General features: G+C 41.6%; 1 protein-coding gene across 1 annotated transcript in view; it reads left to right on the plus strand.

The window, feature by feature from the left end:
* Nucleotides 1–17802, plus strand: part of cps1 (carbamoyl-phosphate synthase 1, mitochondrial) — a 289732-nt gene that overhangs the window by 95451 nt on the left and 176479 nt on the right. Inside the window, exons 22-24 of the mRNA XM_051930296.1 lie at nucleotides 6397–6538; nucleotides 8471–8536; nucleotides 13435–13498. Of these exons, the coding sequence (XP_051786256.1) occupies nucleotides 6397–6538; nucleotides 8471–8536; nucleotides 13435–13498 (272 nt within the window). The remainder of the gene's footprint in view (nucleotides 1–6396; nucleotides 6539–8470; nucleotides 8537–13434; nucleotides 13499–17802) is intronic.

Below are 17802 nucleotides of genomic sequence, written 5' to 3' on the forward strand. Positions count from 1 at the left end.
CGCTCGTGTGAGGTGAGCTGTATTAAGGGGAAATAATGGCTGATGCTGAGGGGGTGGTAGCTACTAAGCTAAATCCCATTTTGTTTCCTCTGTTGTGCCAATCCAATTTGTGGGATAAGTTAACCCTCCTTTGTTATGCCCTGTCAAAGTGTGATAAGCCTACTTCATTGCACACTTTGCAGTGCTTCACCTGATATGTTTTACGCACACGTGAGGAGGACAACCCTAACCCTAACCCTAAGCCTAACCCTAACCCTGGACCTTTGAGGAAGGAACATCACTATGCCAATACTACTTTAATGCCCCACAAAAAAATGTGCTTAAAAATAATTGAAAATATCTGTGTTGGTGCATAGTGAAAGAAAGAAAGAGAAAGAAAGAAAGAAAGAAAGAAAGAAAGAAAGAAAGAAAGAAAGAAAGAAAGAAAGAAAGAAAGAAAGAAAGAAAGAAAGAAAGAAAGAAGTGATCTGGTCAAACGATCTACTGAGACTCAAAGGATCTTCCAACTGAGCCTTTATTTTGATGTTATTGTCTTATTATGTTAAAGTTTGTTGACATTTGAGCATAATAGTGTGAAATTCTTACTTCCATGTCTCCCCCAGAATGGTGACAATAGGACAAAACCAAGGAGAACACTGATGGGGAATAAAACACTTTGCATTAAATACAACATTAGATGATTGATAATGATAATCAACATCCACCTTAATAAAAGGAGAAGTGTCCATCTGTCTGTACAGCTGTCTGTCCGTCCTGTTGCTGTGTCTCTTATTTGCCATTTGGGATAGGAATTATAAAAGAAACGTTACTGTTTGTGATGTGCCATCTGTTGGAATAACAAACCTAATGCATTTCATTGCTGTAAATATTTGTGGTGCACCATCTGTTGGAAAGACAAATGTACTGCATTTGATTTTTACACGTTTTCGTAATGCGGCATCTGTTGCAATAACAAATTCAATGCATTTCATTACTATAAATATTTATGATGTGCCACCTATTGGAAAGATAAATGCAATGCATTCTATTTTTACACAAGTTTTGGTAATGCGGCATCTGTTAGAAAGAGTATTGAAAACATACTTCATTGCACACTTTGCAGTGCTTCACCCGATATGTTTTATGCACGCGTGAGGAGGACAACATACTGAAATGGACACCTGTAACTCCTGGACCTTTGAGGAAGGAACATCACTATGCCAATACTACTTTAATGCCCCACAAAAAATGTGCTTAAAAATAATTTAAGATATCTGTGTTGGTGCATAAAGAAAGAAAGAAAGAAAGAAAGAAAGAAAGAAAGAAAGAAAGAAAGAAAGAAAGAAAGAAAGAAAGAAAGAAAGAAAGAAAAGCGATCTGGTCAAACGATCTACTGAGACTCAAAGGATCTCCCACCTGAGGCTTTATTTTGATGTTATTGTCTTATTATGTTGAAGTTTGTTGACATTTGAGCACAATAGTGTGAAATTCTTACTTCTATGTCTTCCCCAGAATGGTGACAATAGGACAAAACCAAGGAGAACACTGACGGGGAATAAAATACTTTGCATTAAATACAACATTAGATGATTGATAGAGATAATCAACATCCACCTAAATAAAAGGAGAAGTGTCTGTCTGTCTGTCCTGTTGCTATGTCCCTTATTTGCCGTTTGATATAGGAATTATAAAAGAAATGCTACGGTTTGTGATGTGCCATCTGTGGGAATGACAAACGTAATACATTTTATTATTACCCGTTTTGGTAACGTGGAATCTGTTGGAATGACAAATTCAATGCATTTCATTACAGTTCATTTTTGTGATGCTCCATCTGTTGGAAAGACAAATGTAGTGCATTTTATTTTTACGTTTTCATAATGCGGCATCTGTTGGAATGACAAACTTAATGCATTTTATTATTACACGTTTTGGAAACGTGGCATCTGTTGGAATGACAAATTCAATGCATTTCATTGCTGTAAATATTTGTGATGCACCATCTCTTGGAAAGACAAATGTACTGCATTTTATTTTTACATGTTTTCTTAATGCGGCATCTGTTGGAATGACAAATGCAATGCATTTTATTTTTACACATCTTGGAAATGTAGCATCTGTTGCAATAACAAATGTAATGCATTTCATTACTACAAGTATTTGTAATGCGCCATCTGTTGGAATGACAAATTTGTTGCATTTCATTACTATAAATATTTATGATGTGCCACCTATTGGAAAGATTAATGCAGTGCATTCAATTTTTTACACAAGTTTTGGTAATGCGGCATCTGTTGAAAGTATACTTTGTTGCACACACATATGTTTTACACACGCATAAGGAGGACAAAATCCTGAAAGGGATTCGAGGAAGGAGCATCACTATGCCAATACTACTTTAATGCCCCCCAAAAAATGTGCTTAAAAAAATTGAAAATATCTGTGTTGTGCATAGTGAAAGAAAGAAAGAAAGAAAGAAAGAAAGAAAGAAAGAAAGAAAGAAAGAAAGAAAGAAAGAAAGAAAGAAAGCCAGCCAGTGTAGTACAAATGATCTAGACACTAGATGGCAGCAGCATACCAGCCATTGCTAGTGTACAATGTGGCTTGAAACTTAGTTTTTCATATTAAGGAAAATAATAATCAAAGGAAATTGAATTAAATGTTCAGAAAGGCACACCGAACAAAGGCACTTTTGCAAGGATTGCACTGGACGACATAAAGGAGGAATAATAAATGCTGTTAATTAAAGAACAAGAGGACAGGGCTACAAAAGTGCACAGAAAAACAGGCTCTAAAGCAGTGGTATCTTTTAAGCGCAGAACTATTCAGCAAGGATAGACTTTGTTTTTATTCAACCGGAAAATGTTCTTTATTTTTTTCAAAATTAAATAAATACCTGAAAATGAAGTATTTAATAGATCTGGCTCAACAAGAGACTAACGCCTTACTGAATATGAACACATCAGGTCTTGAATAGGCTTGGCAATGGACTCACACAATGAGGCTCCTTTTGCTGTGCATCTATGAAAGGCAGCATTTTTTTTTTTTTTTTTAAAGTACAAGTTAAAGAATTATTTTTTCTGTTTCACATGTCAGTAGCCGTCCAGAAATCTTCTTGATCCGAGCCTTTTCAGAGCCTATCCTGGCAGCACTGGGCATAAGGCAGGCCCTGAACAGGGTGCCACTCCACTCACATGCCACACATCCATCCACACGCTCATTTTTGCTGATTTGGGAGGAAAATGCTGCACAGATATGTGGAGAACATCCAGACTGAGGATTTACAGTCTGGATTCTGGAGGTGTGATATGGTAGTGCCAATCGCTGCGCCACTGTGCCGCCCTGTTTAAAATGCGGACAGTGCAGTTTTTCAGGATAAGAATTAGTGTTTCAAGAGATGTCCTCACAAAGCTTAAATCATCTGTGGCTGAGATATAACAATAAACAGACATTAACAGAAATTACAAAGAAATAATTCAAATTAACAAAAACGACAATTAAACTGAAAATGTACATAAGCCAAGGGACCGACCCTGGCTGAAACGTAACCTGAATATCCTTGCAGTATTCACCACATAAAACAAAAACTGTGAAAATTAAACATTTCTGATATTCATTGACTAAATCATACGTTGGCAAGGTTTACAATTTAGCGCATTCAAAATTTCAGAAACTTCTCAAGTAGTTTGATGTAACGCTGGGCTCCTGCATTTTTATTGACACGAGTTATCAGCCTCACGCCAAAGGCCGAATGAAATGAGGAAAGCGGCCGAGCGCCTCTCGCTCTCGCAGAGGGGGTCATGTTAATGTGAAACAATGACAGGCGAAATGTTAACATATGCTCAAAACTCAAATGAAAGCCAGCGCCTCGGCTCATTTATTGAGTTCCTGAATGTGGGCACCGATATGGGCACAGATAGGGAGGGCGGCACGTTCTGCAAATCCAAATGTAACATTTTATGCTTTAGCGGCCTTTGAGTGAGTTTTGACATTGTTACCAAACGATCTACTGAGACCCAAAGGATCTCCCACCTGCATTAAATACAACATTAGATGATTGACAGTAATAATCCACATCCACCTGACTGTCTGTGCATCTATCTGTCTGTCCTGTTGTTATGTCTCTTATTTGCCATTTGGTATAGGATTTAAAAAAGAAATGCTAATGTTTTTGATGTGCCATCTGTTGGAATGACAAATGCAATGCATTTCATTTTCACATGTTTTCGTAATGTGGCATCTGTTGGAATGACATTCAATGTATTTCAGTACTATAAATATTTGGGATGTGCCATCTATTGGAAAGATAAATGCAATGCATTTTATTTTTACACATTTTTATGTTTCATTAGTACAAATTTTTGTGATATGTCACCTATTGAAATGACAGAAATTCAAAGTATGTTATTTTTACACATGTTTCGGTAATGGACCACCTGCTGGAATGATAAATGCAATGCATTTTATTATTACATGTCTGGTAATGCAGCATCTGTTGGAATGAAAAATGCAATGTGTTTTATTGCTACAAATGTGTGCAATGCACCATCTGTTGGAATGACAAATGCAAAGCATTTCATTACTACAAATGTTTGTGATGAGCCATCTGTTGGAATGAGAAACATCTAACTACAGAGCCACACCGCAAATCTACACTAGCGGTTCTATACCAGCAGTTTTGATGGTGAAAGTGACATCACCGCACATCTATTCTACACCACACTAACCCCTAACCTTACCTTACCCCTAATCTTAACTTTTTAGACTACACGATAACCACACTAACCCCTAACCTTAACTTCTGCCATGAAACTGCTGGTGTAGACCTGCAGTGACGTATGTTGCTGCAGCTCTACAGTTGGAAATTATTGGTTGAAATGAGTAATGCAATGCATTTTATTACCACAAATATCTGTGATGTGCCATCTGTTGGAATGACAAATTCAATGCATTTCAATACTATAAATATTTGCGATTTGCCACCTATTGGAGAGATAAATGCAATGCATTTTACTTTTGCACATTGTTTATTTTTCATTACTACACATTTTTGTGATACGCCATCTATTGAAATGATAGAAATGCAATGTATTTTATTTTTACACATGTTTTAGTAATGGAACATCTGTTGGAAAGACAAACGCAATGCATCTTATTTTTACAAGTTTTGGTAATGCAGCATCTGCTGGAATGACAAATGCAATGCATTTCATTACCATAAATATTTGATGTGCCATCTGTTGGAATGATAAATACAATGCATTTTATTATTACATGTCTGGTAATGCAGCATCTCCTGGAATGACAAATGCAATGTATTTAATTGCTACAAATGTTTGTGATGCACCATCTGTTGGAATGACAAAAGCAATGCATTTTATTGCTACAAATGTTTGTGATGCACCATCTGTTGGAATGACAAATGCAATGCATTTTATTGCTACAGATGTTTGCAATGCACCATCTGTTGGAAGGACAAACACACTGCATTTTATTTCTACAAATATTGGTGGTGCACCATCTGTTGGAATGACAAATACAAAGCATTTTGTTAATACAAATGTTTGTGATGAGCCATCTGTTGGAATGAGTAACATCTAAATACAGAGTGACACCGCAAATCTACACTAGCATTTCTATACCAGCAGTTTAGATGGTGAAAGTGACATCACTGCACATTTATACTACACCACACTAACCCCTTACCTTACCCCTAATCTTAACTTTTTAGACTTCACGATAACCACACTAACCCCTAACCTTAACTTCTGCCATGAAACTGCTGGTGTAGACCTGCAGTGATGTACGCTGCTGCAGCTCTGCAGTTGGATATTATTGGTTGAAATGAGTAATACAATGCATTTTATTACCACAAATGTCTATGATGCGGCATCTGTTGGAATGAGAGAAAAAGTCATTTAAATTATTTTAGCACAAGGTTTCAACAATATGAGCAAAAATGTGAGGCAGTCTGAACGCTTTTCTGAATAAAAGTTATTGTTAATTCTGTTTATTAATTTTGCGAGAGAGGAACGTTGCCATTTTATTGATCATCATATTATAGGTGCCAGCGTTTTGTGTGACACCAAGGATGTGAACTACTATGGCACCATTGCACTATTGTTTAAAGTTTACATAATAACAAATGAAGGATCCTCTAATTGTTAAGAGCAAGAGTACAGTGAAAAACAAAGAAACTCTAAATTTTATATTGTGTTTTGGATTTGGTATTTTCCATTTTTATGCCCAGTGGTGTATGAATTTCAATGATTTGAGCACATGGCTGCAACATAGTAAAATGTAAAATTAAAGTGAAAGGGTCTTAATACTTGATGATGGCACTGCAGGTGATATTATGGGATGGGGCCTGCTGGAGGAGCATTTTGATATTCTTATCCTGTGTTTCCTTTCTGTTAGCCAAGCCATACCAGATGCCCTTCTACTCAAGGCCAAACAGCACGGCTTCTCCGATCGCCAGGTCGGTCAGATCCTCGGAGCCGATGAAGCCAAATGCCGTGTTTTACGACTGGAAAGGAATATCAAACCCTGGATCAAGCAGGTAGGGCAACAAATACACTTTCGGAAATCGGAAAATTCAAGTGGGCGTCTAGAGGGTGGTCTCTAATTAAAATACATCTTTGTATGTTCGTGAATTCATTTTAAGGCTTTTACAGTACTGTACAAAATTCTTAGACCACCCGAAAAGAAAAGTTTTGAAAGTCAGTTATGTAGGCATTAAGCTCATGGCACGTGTGACGACTTTTATAGCGATTTTCAGTTTCATTTACATAATAACCTTAGTGGGTGACATGGTGGTGCAGTGGATAACGCTGCTGCCTCACAGTAAGGAGACCTGGGTTCGCTTCCCGGGTCCTCCCTGTGTGGATTTTGCACGTTCTCTCCGTGTCTGCATGGGTTTCCTCCCACAGTCCAAAGACATGCCAGTTAGGTGCATTGGCGATCCTAAATTGTCCCTAGTGTGTGCTTGCTGTGTGATTGTGCCCAGCGGTGGGCTGGCACCCTGCCCGGAGTTTGTTCCTGTCTTGCACCTGTGCTGGCTGGGACTGGCTCCAGCAGACGCCCATGACCCTGTGTTAAGATGTAGCAGGTTGGATAATGGATGGATGGATGGCTATAGATAATACTTTCTTATCTTCATATTGTGTAAAAATGTGAGATTAAAAGTTTTTCTCTGCCACTCTGGGCCGAGTATTTCTTTAATAAGATAAAGTCCTAATGATGCTGGTTTCGAATAGGGGGCTAACGAAAACTGCCGTGTTGTTTATGTTTCATAGGGTTCCCTAAAAGATGACCCTAATAACACCCTAAATCCCCCCTTTCTAGAGTGTTAGCTGCTTTTCTTTATTTGATTAGATTACTTAAACTTTATTCATCCAAAGGGGAAATTTTGATGCATACAGCAGCAGAGACATAAAAAAAACCAAGGAATCAAACACACAGGACAGATAATACAGCCAATCAATCAATCAGTCAATCAATAGTGTGCCCATATTTCAAAATGAACTTAACGAGTGCATTGGGTGGAAGCATTGCATTGCGTGACCGCGGTGGGCAGGAGGCGCCTCTTAGCCCACGCTGTGCACACAAAGTGCTCCAAGACAGCGCCCCTTGGAGGAGATTTTTCATGATGGCATCCATTTTTGCCTCTGTCTGCTTTTTTTTGTCCGCTCCTTGGGTGGGCCCTGTGATGGCGCAGGCTTTCCTGATAAGTTTGATCTTCTGAGCTCAGGTTGCTTTCCCAGGAGACCACCGCATAGAACATCACACGGGCTACTATGGACTGATAGAACATTTCCAGCAGCTTTACTGCATGCATCAAAAGACCAACATCTCCTTAGCAAGTCCACTCTGCCAGACTAGACCAGCCTGAGGTTCGTATGGACCCCCCCCCCCCCCCCCCCCAAATACTGGTAGCTCTGCACAATTCCCACACCCTCTCCCTGAATGGTGACCGGTCTCAGAGGTTCTTGGAAATGCTGGAAGGCCACCATCATGTGGAGCTGCAGGTGGGTCTCCCTGCACCAAAAGATGAGATCCTCCAAAAAGCCCCCTATACTCCGATGCGTCTCCATTATTAATGATGGAGGGGTCATCTTAGAATTTCTGCTATTATACTGCAAGTCCAATGTGTAGGGCATCAGGACAGTTCTCTGAGGTGCCCCATTAAGAAAAGCTCTGGACATGTATAGCATCGCGTAGTGCTGTGGGACACAGACCTCTAAGATTAGTCTGGAATCCTGAGGGCTGTGGGCTCAGGTAGTTCTTTCCTTAATGCAGTCCAGTCTGGCAAGCACTTGATAGCTGACATGCACAACAGCCTCTTGGAGCCCAACGGCCTTGAGTGAAGTGGCTGTGAGTGAACACAACGTGTGGCGTCTTGTTACAGGTGAAGAGCTGCTGCAGAAGGAGGTGCGAGTGGGTGGGCATGTAGATGTTTCTGTCTAACACTTTTATCCCTCTTAAATTTTAGATCGACACCCTTGCTGCTGAGTACCCTGCGGTGACCAACTACTTGTACTGCACCTACCATGGACAGGTCAGAGCTCTGGGACTTCTTTGTCTGTGTGTATGTGAGAAAGAGAGGCTGTGGATGGGTGATGGTTGACATGGATCTTTTAATTTTATTTTATTTTTCTTTCTGAAGTGGTGTTGAATGTCACTCACACTAATTCCATAAGCATGGGGCACAGGGCAGGAATCATTCTTGCCTAGAACTGCAGGCCATTGTAGAACATACTCATTGGACTTAGAGTTCATGGTTAACCTGCACTGCAGTTATTGGGGATGTGAGAGGAAACCAGAGCCCCCCACTAAACACCCACTTAGCTGTGGAAGGAGCCTTACCAGACTGCGATTTGAACCCGGCTCCTTTTTAGCTCCTTTTAGCTTTGAGTCTGCAGTGCTCAGCATTGCATTTTTCACTTGTGTCAATGAAATGCATTGCATTTTTCATTCCAACAGGTGGTGCATCACAAATATTTGTACTTACAAAATGCATTGCATTTTTCATTCCAACAGATGGTGCATCACAAATATTTGTACTTACAAAATGCATTGCATTTTTCATTCCAACAGATGGTGCATCACAAATATTTGTACTTACAAAATGCATTGCATTTTTCATTCCAACAGAAGGTGCATCACAAATATTTGTACTTACAAAATGCATTGAATTTTTCATTCCAACAGATGACGCATCACAAACACATATTGTAATAAAATGCATTGCATCTTTCATTCCAACAGATGGTTCATCACAAATATTTGTACTTTCAAAATGCAATGCATCTTTCATTCCAACAGATGGCACATCACAAACACTTATGGCAATAAAATGCATTGCATTTTTCATTCCAACAGATGGTGCTTCACAATTATTTGTAGTAGCAAAATGCATTGCATTTTTTTCATTCCAACAGAAGGTGCATCATAAATATTTGTAGAAATTAAATGCACTGCATTTTTCATTCCAACAGAAGGTGCATCACAGATTTTTGCAGTAATAAAAGGGATTGTATTTTTCATTGCTGATTTTCCATGTACAACTCATTCATTAAAAATATGCTGACTCAAGCTGACTTTTCAGCTATTGACATACCAAATCTTATTGCTTCCTGAAATATGGAATCTGTTTAAAATTCATGGAGTGGGGTCATCCTAGCTGAGAGTAGTCAATCTGAAGGAAAGGATTCCAGCAATGTGTGCGTGTTTCAAGAGTTGATTCTGTGTTACATAGCAGGAGCAGGCGCCCTTGTGGTGTCTTACAATGCATTGCATTTGTCATTCCAACAGATGGCGTATCACAAATATTTGTAATAATAAAATGCATTACATTTTTCATTCCAACAGATGGTGCATCACAAACAGTAGTACTGCTTTTGCAAATTTCATATCAAATGGCAAATAACAGAGGCAGATCAAATGGATGGTCACAAGAAACACAGACACTTCTCCTTGTATTAAGGTGGACTTCACTATAAATGTACATTTATGTTTTTTGGGCACCGTCATATTTACAATTTAAGAAGTCAGGTGTGAGGTGTGTCGTGGTGGGTCACTGGCTATTGGTGGTGATTCTCCATAAGGACCCAATCCCTCATTATATCGATTGACAACAATTCTCCCAGGGCGATACAATCCCAAGCTATATGAATCAGTGAGGTTTCTACAGTGGGGTGGGCCAGGGGGGGTCCCGTCCCTCACGATCGACACTATGAGGAGCAAGGTTGGGTCACAAGAAAAAGAAAAGTTTAAGAAACCCTGTCTTAAGGCAATAGCATATTCGTGTGTTCTTTTGTATTTTGTGCCTAAGGGGGCAGGACCCCCCAAAGGGGCCTGTCCTCTGCCTTTGTGTCTTGAGTCCCACACTTTAGAGAGGACGTCTGTTGTTCAGCCGTCTTTTAAATGTATTGAATTCCGACTGGTTTTTTGATATCCTGGTTGTGACATTTTGTTTTAGGCCTATTTTTTTTTTTTTTTGCTTAACATTTTATTTTGTTTACTTTTGAATATTTTTCCAAACAAATCTTTAAACATTAAAGAATATTCTTTTGGTTTACTTGGGACAGGGGTTTATCTGCTTTGAGTTGCTAATGATTTGCCAGTTTTATTCCTCACAATCATAGTACTGTATATATTAATTTGCCACATAAAATCGATTTTTCAGGTGAAACGTGTTTTTTTTTAATCAAGTTAAAACAAAATCCTGCGGTCGTTCCTACTTTTTAAAATGGAACGTATGCGAGCAGGGGTCCCAATATGAAAACAAAAGCCATAAAACATATGATTTTCTTTATTCTACAGAGATTTTCTCAGATGTTCATCTACAACTCTTACTGCTCACTTGCGACCACAGCAATAAAGTCTACTCACCCGCATCCGCTCCCTACTCTTTGATTCCAAGTCTGGTCCATGGGACCATAGGTATCTAGATAGATAGATAGATAGATAGATAGATGGATGGATCGATAGACATTTTAGTGTAGTCGGCAGGATTAGATAGATAGATAGATAGATAGATAGACATTTTAGTGTAGTTGGCAGGATTAGATAGATAGATAGATAGATAGATAGATAGATAGATAGATAGATAGATAGATAGATAGATAGATAGATAGATAGATAGATAGATAGATAGATAGATAGATAGATAGATAGATAGATAGATAGATACTTTATTAATCCCAAGAGGAAATTCACATGCTCCAACAGCAGCATATTGATAAAAAAACAATATTAAATTAAAGAGTGATAACAATGCAGGTATAACAAACAATAACTTTGTATAATGTTAACGTTTACCCCCCCGGGTGGAATTGAAGAGTCGCATAGTGTTGGGGAGGAACGATCTCCTCAGTCTGTCAGTGGAGCAGGACGGTGACAGCAGTCTGTCGCTGAAGCTGCTCCTCTGTCTGGAGATGATCCTGTTCAGTGGATGCAGTGGATTCTCCATGATTGACAGGAGTCTGCTCGGCGCCCATCGCTCTGCCACAGATGTCAAACTGTCCAGCTCTGTGCCTACAATAGAGCCTGCCTTCCTCACCAGTTTGTCCAGGCGTGAGGCGTCCTTCTTCTTTATGCTGCCTCCCCAGCATACCACCGCGTAGAAGAAGGTGCTCGCCACAACCGTTTGATAGAACATCTGCAACATCTTATTGCAGATGTTGAAGGACGCCAGCCTTCTAAGGAAGTATAGTCGGCTCTGTCCTCTCTTGCACAGATCATCAGTATTGGCAGTCCAGTCCAGTTTATCATCCAGCTGCACTCCCAGATATTTATAGGTCTGCACCATCTGCACACAGTCACCTCTGATGATCACGGGGTCCATGAGGGGCCTGGGCCTCCTAAAATCCACCACCACCTCTTTGGTTTTGCTGATGTTCTGTTGTAGGTGGTTTGAGTCGCACCATTTAACAAAGTCCTTGATTAGGTCCCTATACTCCCCCTCCTGCCCACTCCTGATGCAGCCCACGATAGCAGTGTCATCAGCGAACTTTTGTACGTGGCAGGACTCCGAGTTGTATTGGAAGTCCGATGTATATAGGCTGAACAGGACCAGAGAAAGTACAGTCCCCTGCGGCGCTCCTGTACTGCTGACCACAATGTCAGACCTGCAGTTCCCAAGACGCACATACTGAGGTCTGTCTTTAAGATAGTCCACGATCCATGCCACCAGGTATGAGTCTACTCCCATCTCTGTCAGCTTGTCCCTAAGGAGCAGAGGTTGGATTGTGTTGAAGGTGCTAGAGAAGTCTAGAAACATAATTCTTACTGCACCACTGCCTCTGTCCAAGTGGGAGAGGGATCAGTGTAGCATATAGATGATGGCATCCTCCGCGGCCACCTTTTCCTGGTATGTAAACTGCAGAGGGTCGAGGGCGTGGCGGACCTGTGGCCTCAGGTGATGAAGCAGCAGCCACTCCAGGAATATTCATATTCATTCCAGGAATATCAGTGCACATTTTTCCCTCCCAGGCCCCCCAAAAGACTCTGGCTGTGGACCACCAGAGCCCTACTTCATTGTCACCTTACATCATACGTCACATCATAGTCGAATAAACCAGGTGACACAAAACCTGCAATCCAATTGGCTCTCCAGCGGAGCTGCTGAATTGTGGAGCTGTGGAGGTCTGCAGCTGGACCCATCTCCGGTCTCCACTCTCCCTGCTGAGTTCTTATGCACCCTGTATTGCCCCCTAGTGGCTCCAGCCTTCTTTCTCTTCTGGAGGATGGTGGCTAACTTTCTTTGTATTGTGCCACCTCAGCCGGCCCTGGCACCTCCAAGTGTGTGAGTGTGTGAAAACCAAAAAGATGCCTGCAAATCCATAAAACAGACATAAGCGACAGAGACAGTGTGATGGTATTGCCTTCTTCTGCTTTTATTCCATTCACTCCAACTCCATTCCATATTGTGTCTTTCATAGAGAGCATCATCAAGCAATTTGCAGGCAATTTCTTATTACACCTGTAGGATAACACTTTAGAAATGAGTTACCTACAGAGGTATCAGATATGGACAGCATTTCAAATTGGGAATGACAAGATAAAGGGAGAAAATCAAAGGGCCTCGGCGTAAAGAAAATACAGACGAGAGACTCTCTGGCCTGACATGAACGCCTGCTGCTAATTGAGCTTCACAAACGCATCTCCGAAGACAGCGGCCGCCATGAAAGCGAGCGAAAATTCAGGAAGAGGAGTTGCAGGGCTCGGGTGGGTGCACTCCTACATTCCTGAGGTGTGTATTTGGTGACTGGGGTGGGAATTGAGATTGGGACCCCTGGCTCTCTGTTTATGGGGCTAACAGAGCAGCAGCAGCAGCACCATGCAGAGCAGGGTCAGTCTCTCTTCTTGTAGGTCGCCTATGAACTCTTCAAGATGGAGCGAGCGGAGATGTCAGGAACATCCAACTCTTTACTTTGTTTGTTTGTTTTTCAGGAACACGACGTGGAGTTTGCTGATAGGGGGGTGATGGTGCTCGGCTGTGGACCTTATCATATTGGTAAGCCTTGGCTTGTACCGTTGGTAGGTTGCTGTATATTTTTATTATTAAAATATAGTTTATAATAGCTGTGGTGGGCTGGCACCCTGCCCGGGGTTTGTTTCCTGCCTTGCACCCTGTGTTGGCTGGGATTGGCTCCAGCAGACCCCCGTGACCCTGTAGTTAGGATATAGCGGGTTGGATAATGGATGGATGGAGTTTATAATAAACTGTATTTGCACTCGCCGGCCACTTTATTAGGCACACCTTGCTAGCTCTGGGTTGGACCCCCTTTCACTTTCAGAACATCCGTAATTCTCCATTGCGTTGATTCAAACAAGGTGTTTGGAAACATTCCTCAGGGATTGTGGTCCATATTGATATGACAGTATCACACAGTTGCTGCAGATTTGTCAGCTGCACATCCACGATGAGAATCTCCCGGTCCACCACATCCCAAAGGTGCTCTATTGGATTGAGATCTGGTGACTGTGGAGGCCATTTGAGTCCAGGGAACTCCTTGTCATGTTCAAGAAACCACTTTGAGATGATGTGAGCTTTGTGACTCGGCGCGTTATCCTTCTGGAAGGAGCCTTCAGAAGATGGTGGTCATAAATGGATGGACATGGTCAGTGACAATACTCAGGTAGGCTGTGGCATTTAAATGATGCTCAGTTGGTACTAAGGGGCCTAAAGTGTGCCGAGAAAATATCCCACACACCATCACACCACCACTAGCAGCCTGAACTGTTGATACACGGCAGAATGGATCCCTGCTTTCATGTTGTTGACACCAAACTCTCACCGTACCATTTGAATGTCACAGCAGATTTTCAGACTCGTCAGAGCAGGCAATGTTTTCTCTTGGTGAGCCCGTGTGAATTGTAGCCTCAGTTGCCTGTCCTTAGCTGACAGGAGTGTCACCCGGTGTGGTCTCCTGCTGCTGTAGCCCACCTGCTTCAAGCTTTGACATGTTGTGTGTTCAGAGATGCTCTTCTGCACACCTCTGTTGTAACGAGTGCTTGTTTGAGTTCCTCTTGCCTTTCTATCAGTTCTCACCAGTCTGGTCATTCTCCTATGACCTCTGGCATCAACAAGGCATTTTCACTCAGACAACTGCCGCTCACTGGATTTTTTTCTGTTTTTCTGACCATTCTATGTAAACCCTAGAGATGGTTGTGTGTGAAAATCTCAGTAAATCAGCAGTTTCTGAAATACTCAGAGCAGCCCGTCTGCCACGAACAACCACGCCACATTCAAAGTCACTTCAGTCCCCTTTCTTCCTCTTTCTGATGCTTTTGAACTTCAGCAGGTCGTCTTGACGAGGTCTACAGGCCGAAATGCATGGAGTTGCTGCTCATGTGATTGGCTGATTAGATCAGCGTTTCTCAACCTTTAAGTATTTGCGACCCAAGTTTTCATAACAGTTTTGATCGCGCCCCCTAACATTTTTTTTGAAAGGAGCCCACTGGCGTCCTTCAACATCTGCGATAAGATGCTGCAGATGTTCTATCAGACGGTTGTGGCGAGTGCCCTCTTCTACACGGTGGTGTGCTGGGGAGGCAGCATAAAGAAGAGGGACGCCTCACGCCTGGACAAACTGGTGAGGAAGGCAGGCTCTATTGTAGGCATGGAGCTGGACAGTTTGACATCCGTGGCAGAGCGATGGGCGCTGAGCAGACTCCTGTCAATCATGGAGAATCCACTGCATCCACTGAACAGGATCATCTCCAGACAGAGGAGCAGCTTCAGCGACAGACTGCTGTCACCATCCTGCTCCACTGACAGACTGAGGAGATCATTCCTCCATCACACTATACGACTCTTCAATTCCACCGGGGGGGGTAAACGTTAACATTGTACAAAGTTATTGTCTGTTATACCTGCATTGTTATCACTCTTTAATTTAATATTGTTTTTATCAGTATGCTGCTGCTGGAGTATGGGAATTTCCCCTTGGGGAATAATAAAGTATCTATCTATCTATCTATCTATCTATCTATCTATCTATCTATCTATCTATCTATCTATCTATCTATCTATCTATCTATCTATCTATCTATCTATCTATCTATCTATCTATCTATCTATCTATCTATCTATCTATCTATCTATCTAATACCAATTTGTTCTTTTTTAATTAATGATATATCATAGATGCATATTTTATTATACCTACTTAACTTTTATCGACATTTATCTAACTCTGTATTTATTTTTCTAGTATCAAAATGTAGTGTAAGTTATTTTGTTTTGGTTTCAATAGATGTATTTTTCATATTTTCGATTCTTGTTTTCTTTTTTTCACATCTTTGCGCCCCCCCCCCCCCCTTTTTGTTACTTCACACTCCCCTAAGGGGGCCCGCCCCACAGTTTGAGAACCACTGGATTAGATATTTGCATTAACAAGTAGTTGAACAGGTGGACCTAAGAAGTGGCTGCTGAGGGTATAATATATTGTAATATATTGCTATATATATATATTTATATGTATTAGCCGCCCCAAGCGGCTCCGCCTGTGTAGTAGTGAAAACAGGACAGCGATGAGGGCCCTTCCCTGCTCCCCATTCCTGACGTCACGCCTCCCCGTCTCCTTGGCCCGCAGCCTCTGTCTCGGATTAGCGCAAATATATCGCTCCTGCATGTGAACTATGATTCTTAGTGCAATGAGAGAAGTCGCAAAATCAACCAGAATGTTCAAGCAAATTCTAGAAAAAAACCCGATCTAAATCCATTAAGTAGGTCTCTTGTTCGCTAGCTGAGCAGAGTTAAGGAACACACCCTGAAGAGGAGGAAGGCCCCTCCCCTCGGCCCACTGCGTGTTTCTCGGATTCGTGCAAAGATCGGTACTGTAAGCAAACTATGATACTTAGCGCAATGAGAGAAGTCACAAAATCAACCGGAATGTTCAAGCAAATTCTAGAAAAAAGCTCGATCTAAATCCGTTAAGTAGGTCTCTCATGAAAAGCGGACAGACATACAGACCTTGGATTTTATATGTATGGAGATGAATATATATATATATACAATATATATTACAATACAGTATATTATACAGTACACTAACCAGCCACTTTATTAGGTACACCTGTTCAACTATTTGTTAAAGTAAATATCTATATATATATATATCCATCCATCCATTTTCCAACCCGCTGAATCCGAACACAGGGTCACGGGGGTCTGCTGGAGCCAATCCCAGCCAACACAGGGCACAAGGCAGGAACCAATCCTGGGCAGGGTGCCAACCCACCGCAGAGATATGTATGTATATATATATATATGTGCATATATATAAGGTAAGAAAGGCGTTATATTGCGCCCAACCCGACACAGATTCACACGGAGGCACGTGTAAAATAAAACAAATATTTATTTTCCTTCACCTGTGGGACATGTCTTCCCTGTGAACCCCACAGGCACAACACAGTCCCAACAAGTACAATTCACCAATCAAAACGCTTGTCTCTCCTACCACCGCTCCTTTCAGGCAACCTTGTCCTCCTCCACCTGACTCTGGCTGCTGAGTGGTGGTCGCTGGCTCCTTTTATAGTCCACCCGGAAGTGCTCCAGGTGCTTGATCGCCAGGTTCTGGCTGCACTTCGGGGTGTGACGAATACGCTGCCCACACTGGCTCAGGAGTCCCAGTTACAGCACCCCCTGGCAGTTTGTGTGGGACCCAACAGGGCTGCACCCAACTCCAATTCCCATGCAGCCCTGCAGGAAACCGAGGCACCGCTCCAACCCAGGGGGGCAGCCATCTACCGTTTATTGGGAGGTATTGCACCGTCCAGGACTGCTCCCCCTGAATACAGAGTGCAGGGGCGTCCCAGCTGGACATGGACTCTGGCCGCCTGCCACAATATATATATTGTATATACATATGTGTATATGTAATATACTGTATGTATATATATATATATATATATATATATACTGTGTATATATATATATACTATATATATATATATATATATATATATATATATATATATATATATATATATATACTGTATATATAATTGTGGAAGATGACCTGAACACAGTCAGGCGAACACATTCAAACTCACCCAACACACGTTTATTTACACAGTCCATTATTTACAATTGTGCACAACACCCCAAAGTCCCCAAAGTCCTGGCCAGCCAACAATGCCTTCTCTCTCTTCAGGCCATCTCCTTGCCTCCTCCCAGACCTTGTCCTTCTTCCACCCGACTCAAGCCCCTGACTGGAGGGAGGCAGCCCCTATTATCCACACCCGGATGTGCTCCAGGTGTCTTCCGATGAGCTGCCGGCTGCATACCCGGAAACACTCCAGGTGTCC

This window comes from Erpetoichthys calabaricus, chromosome 8 (genome assembly GCF_900747795.2).
Source record: "Erpetoichthys calabaricus chromosome 8, fErpCal1.3, whole genome shotgun sequence".
Lineage (NCBI taxonomy): Eukaryota > Metazoa > Chordata > Cladistia > Polypteriformes > Polypteridae > Erpetoichthys > Erpetoichthys calabaricus.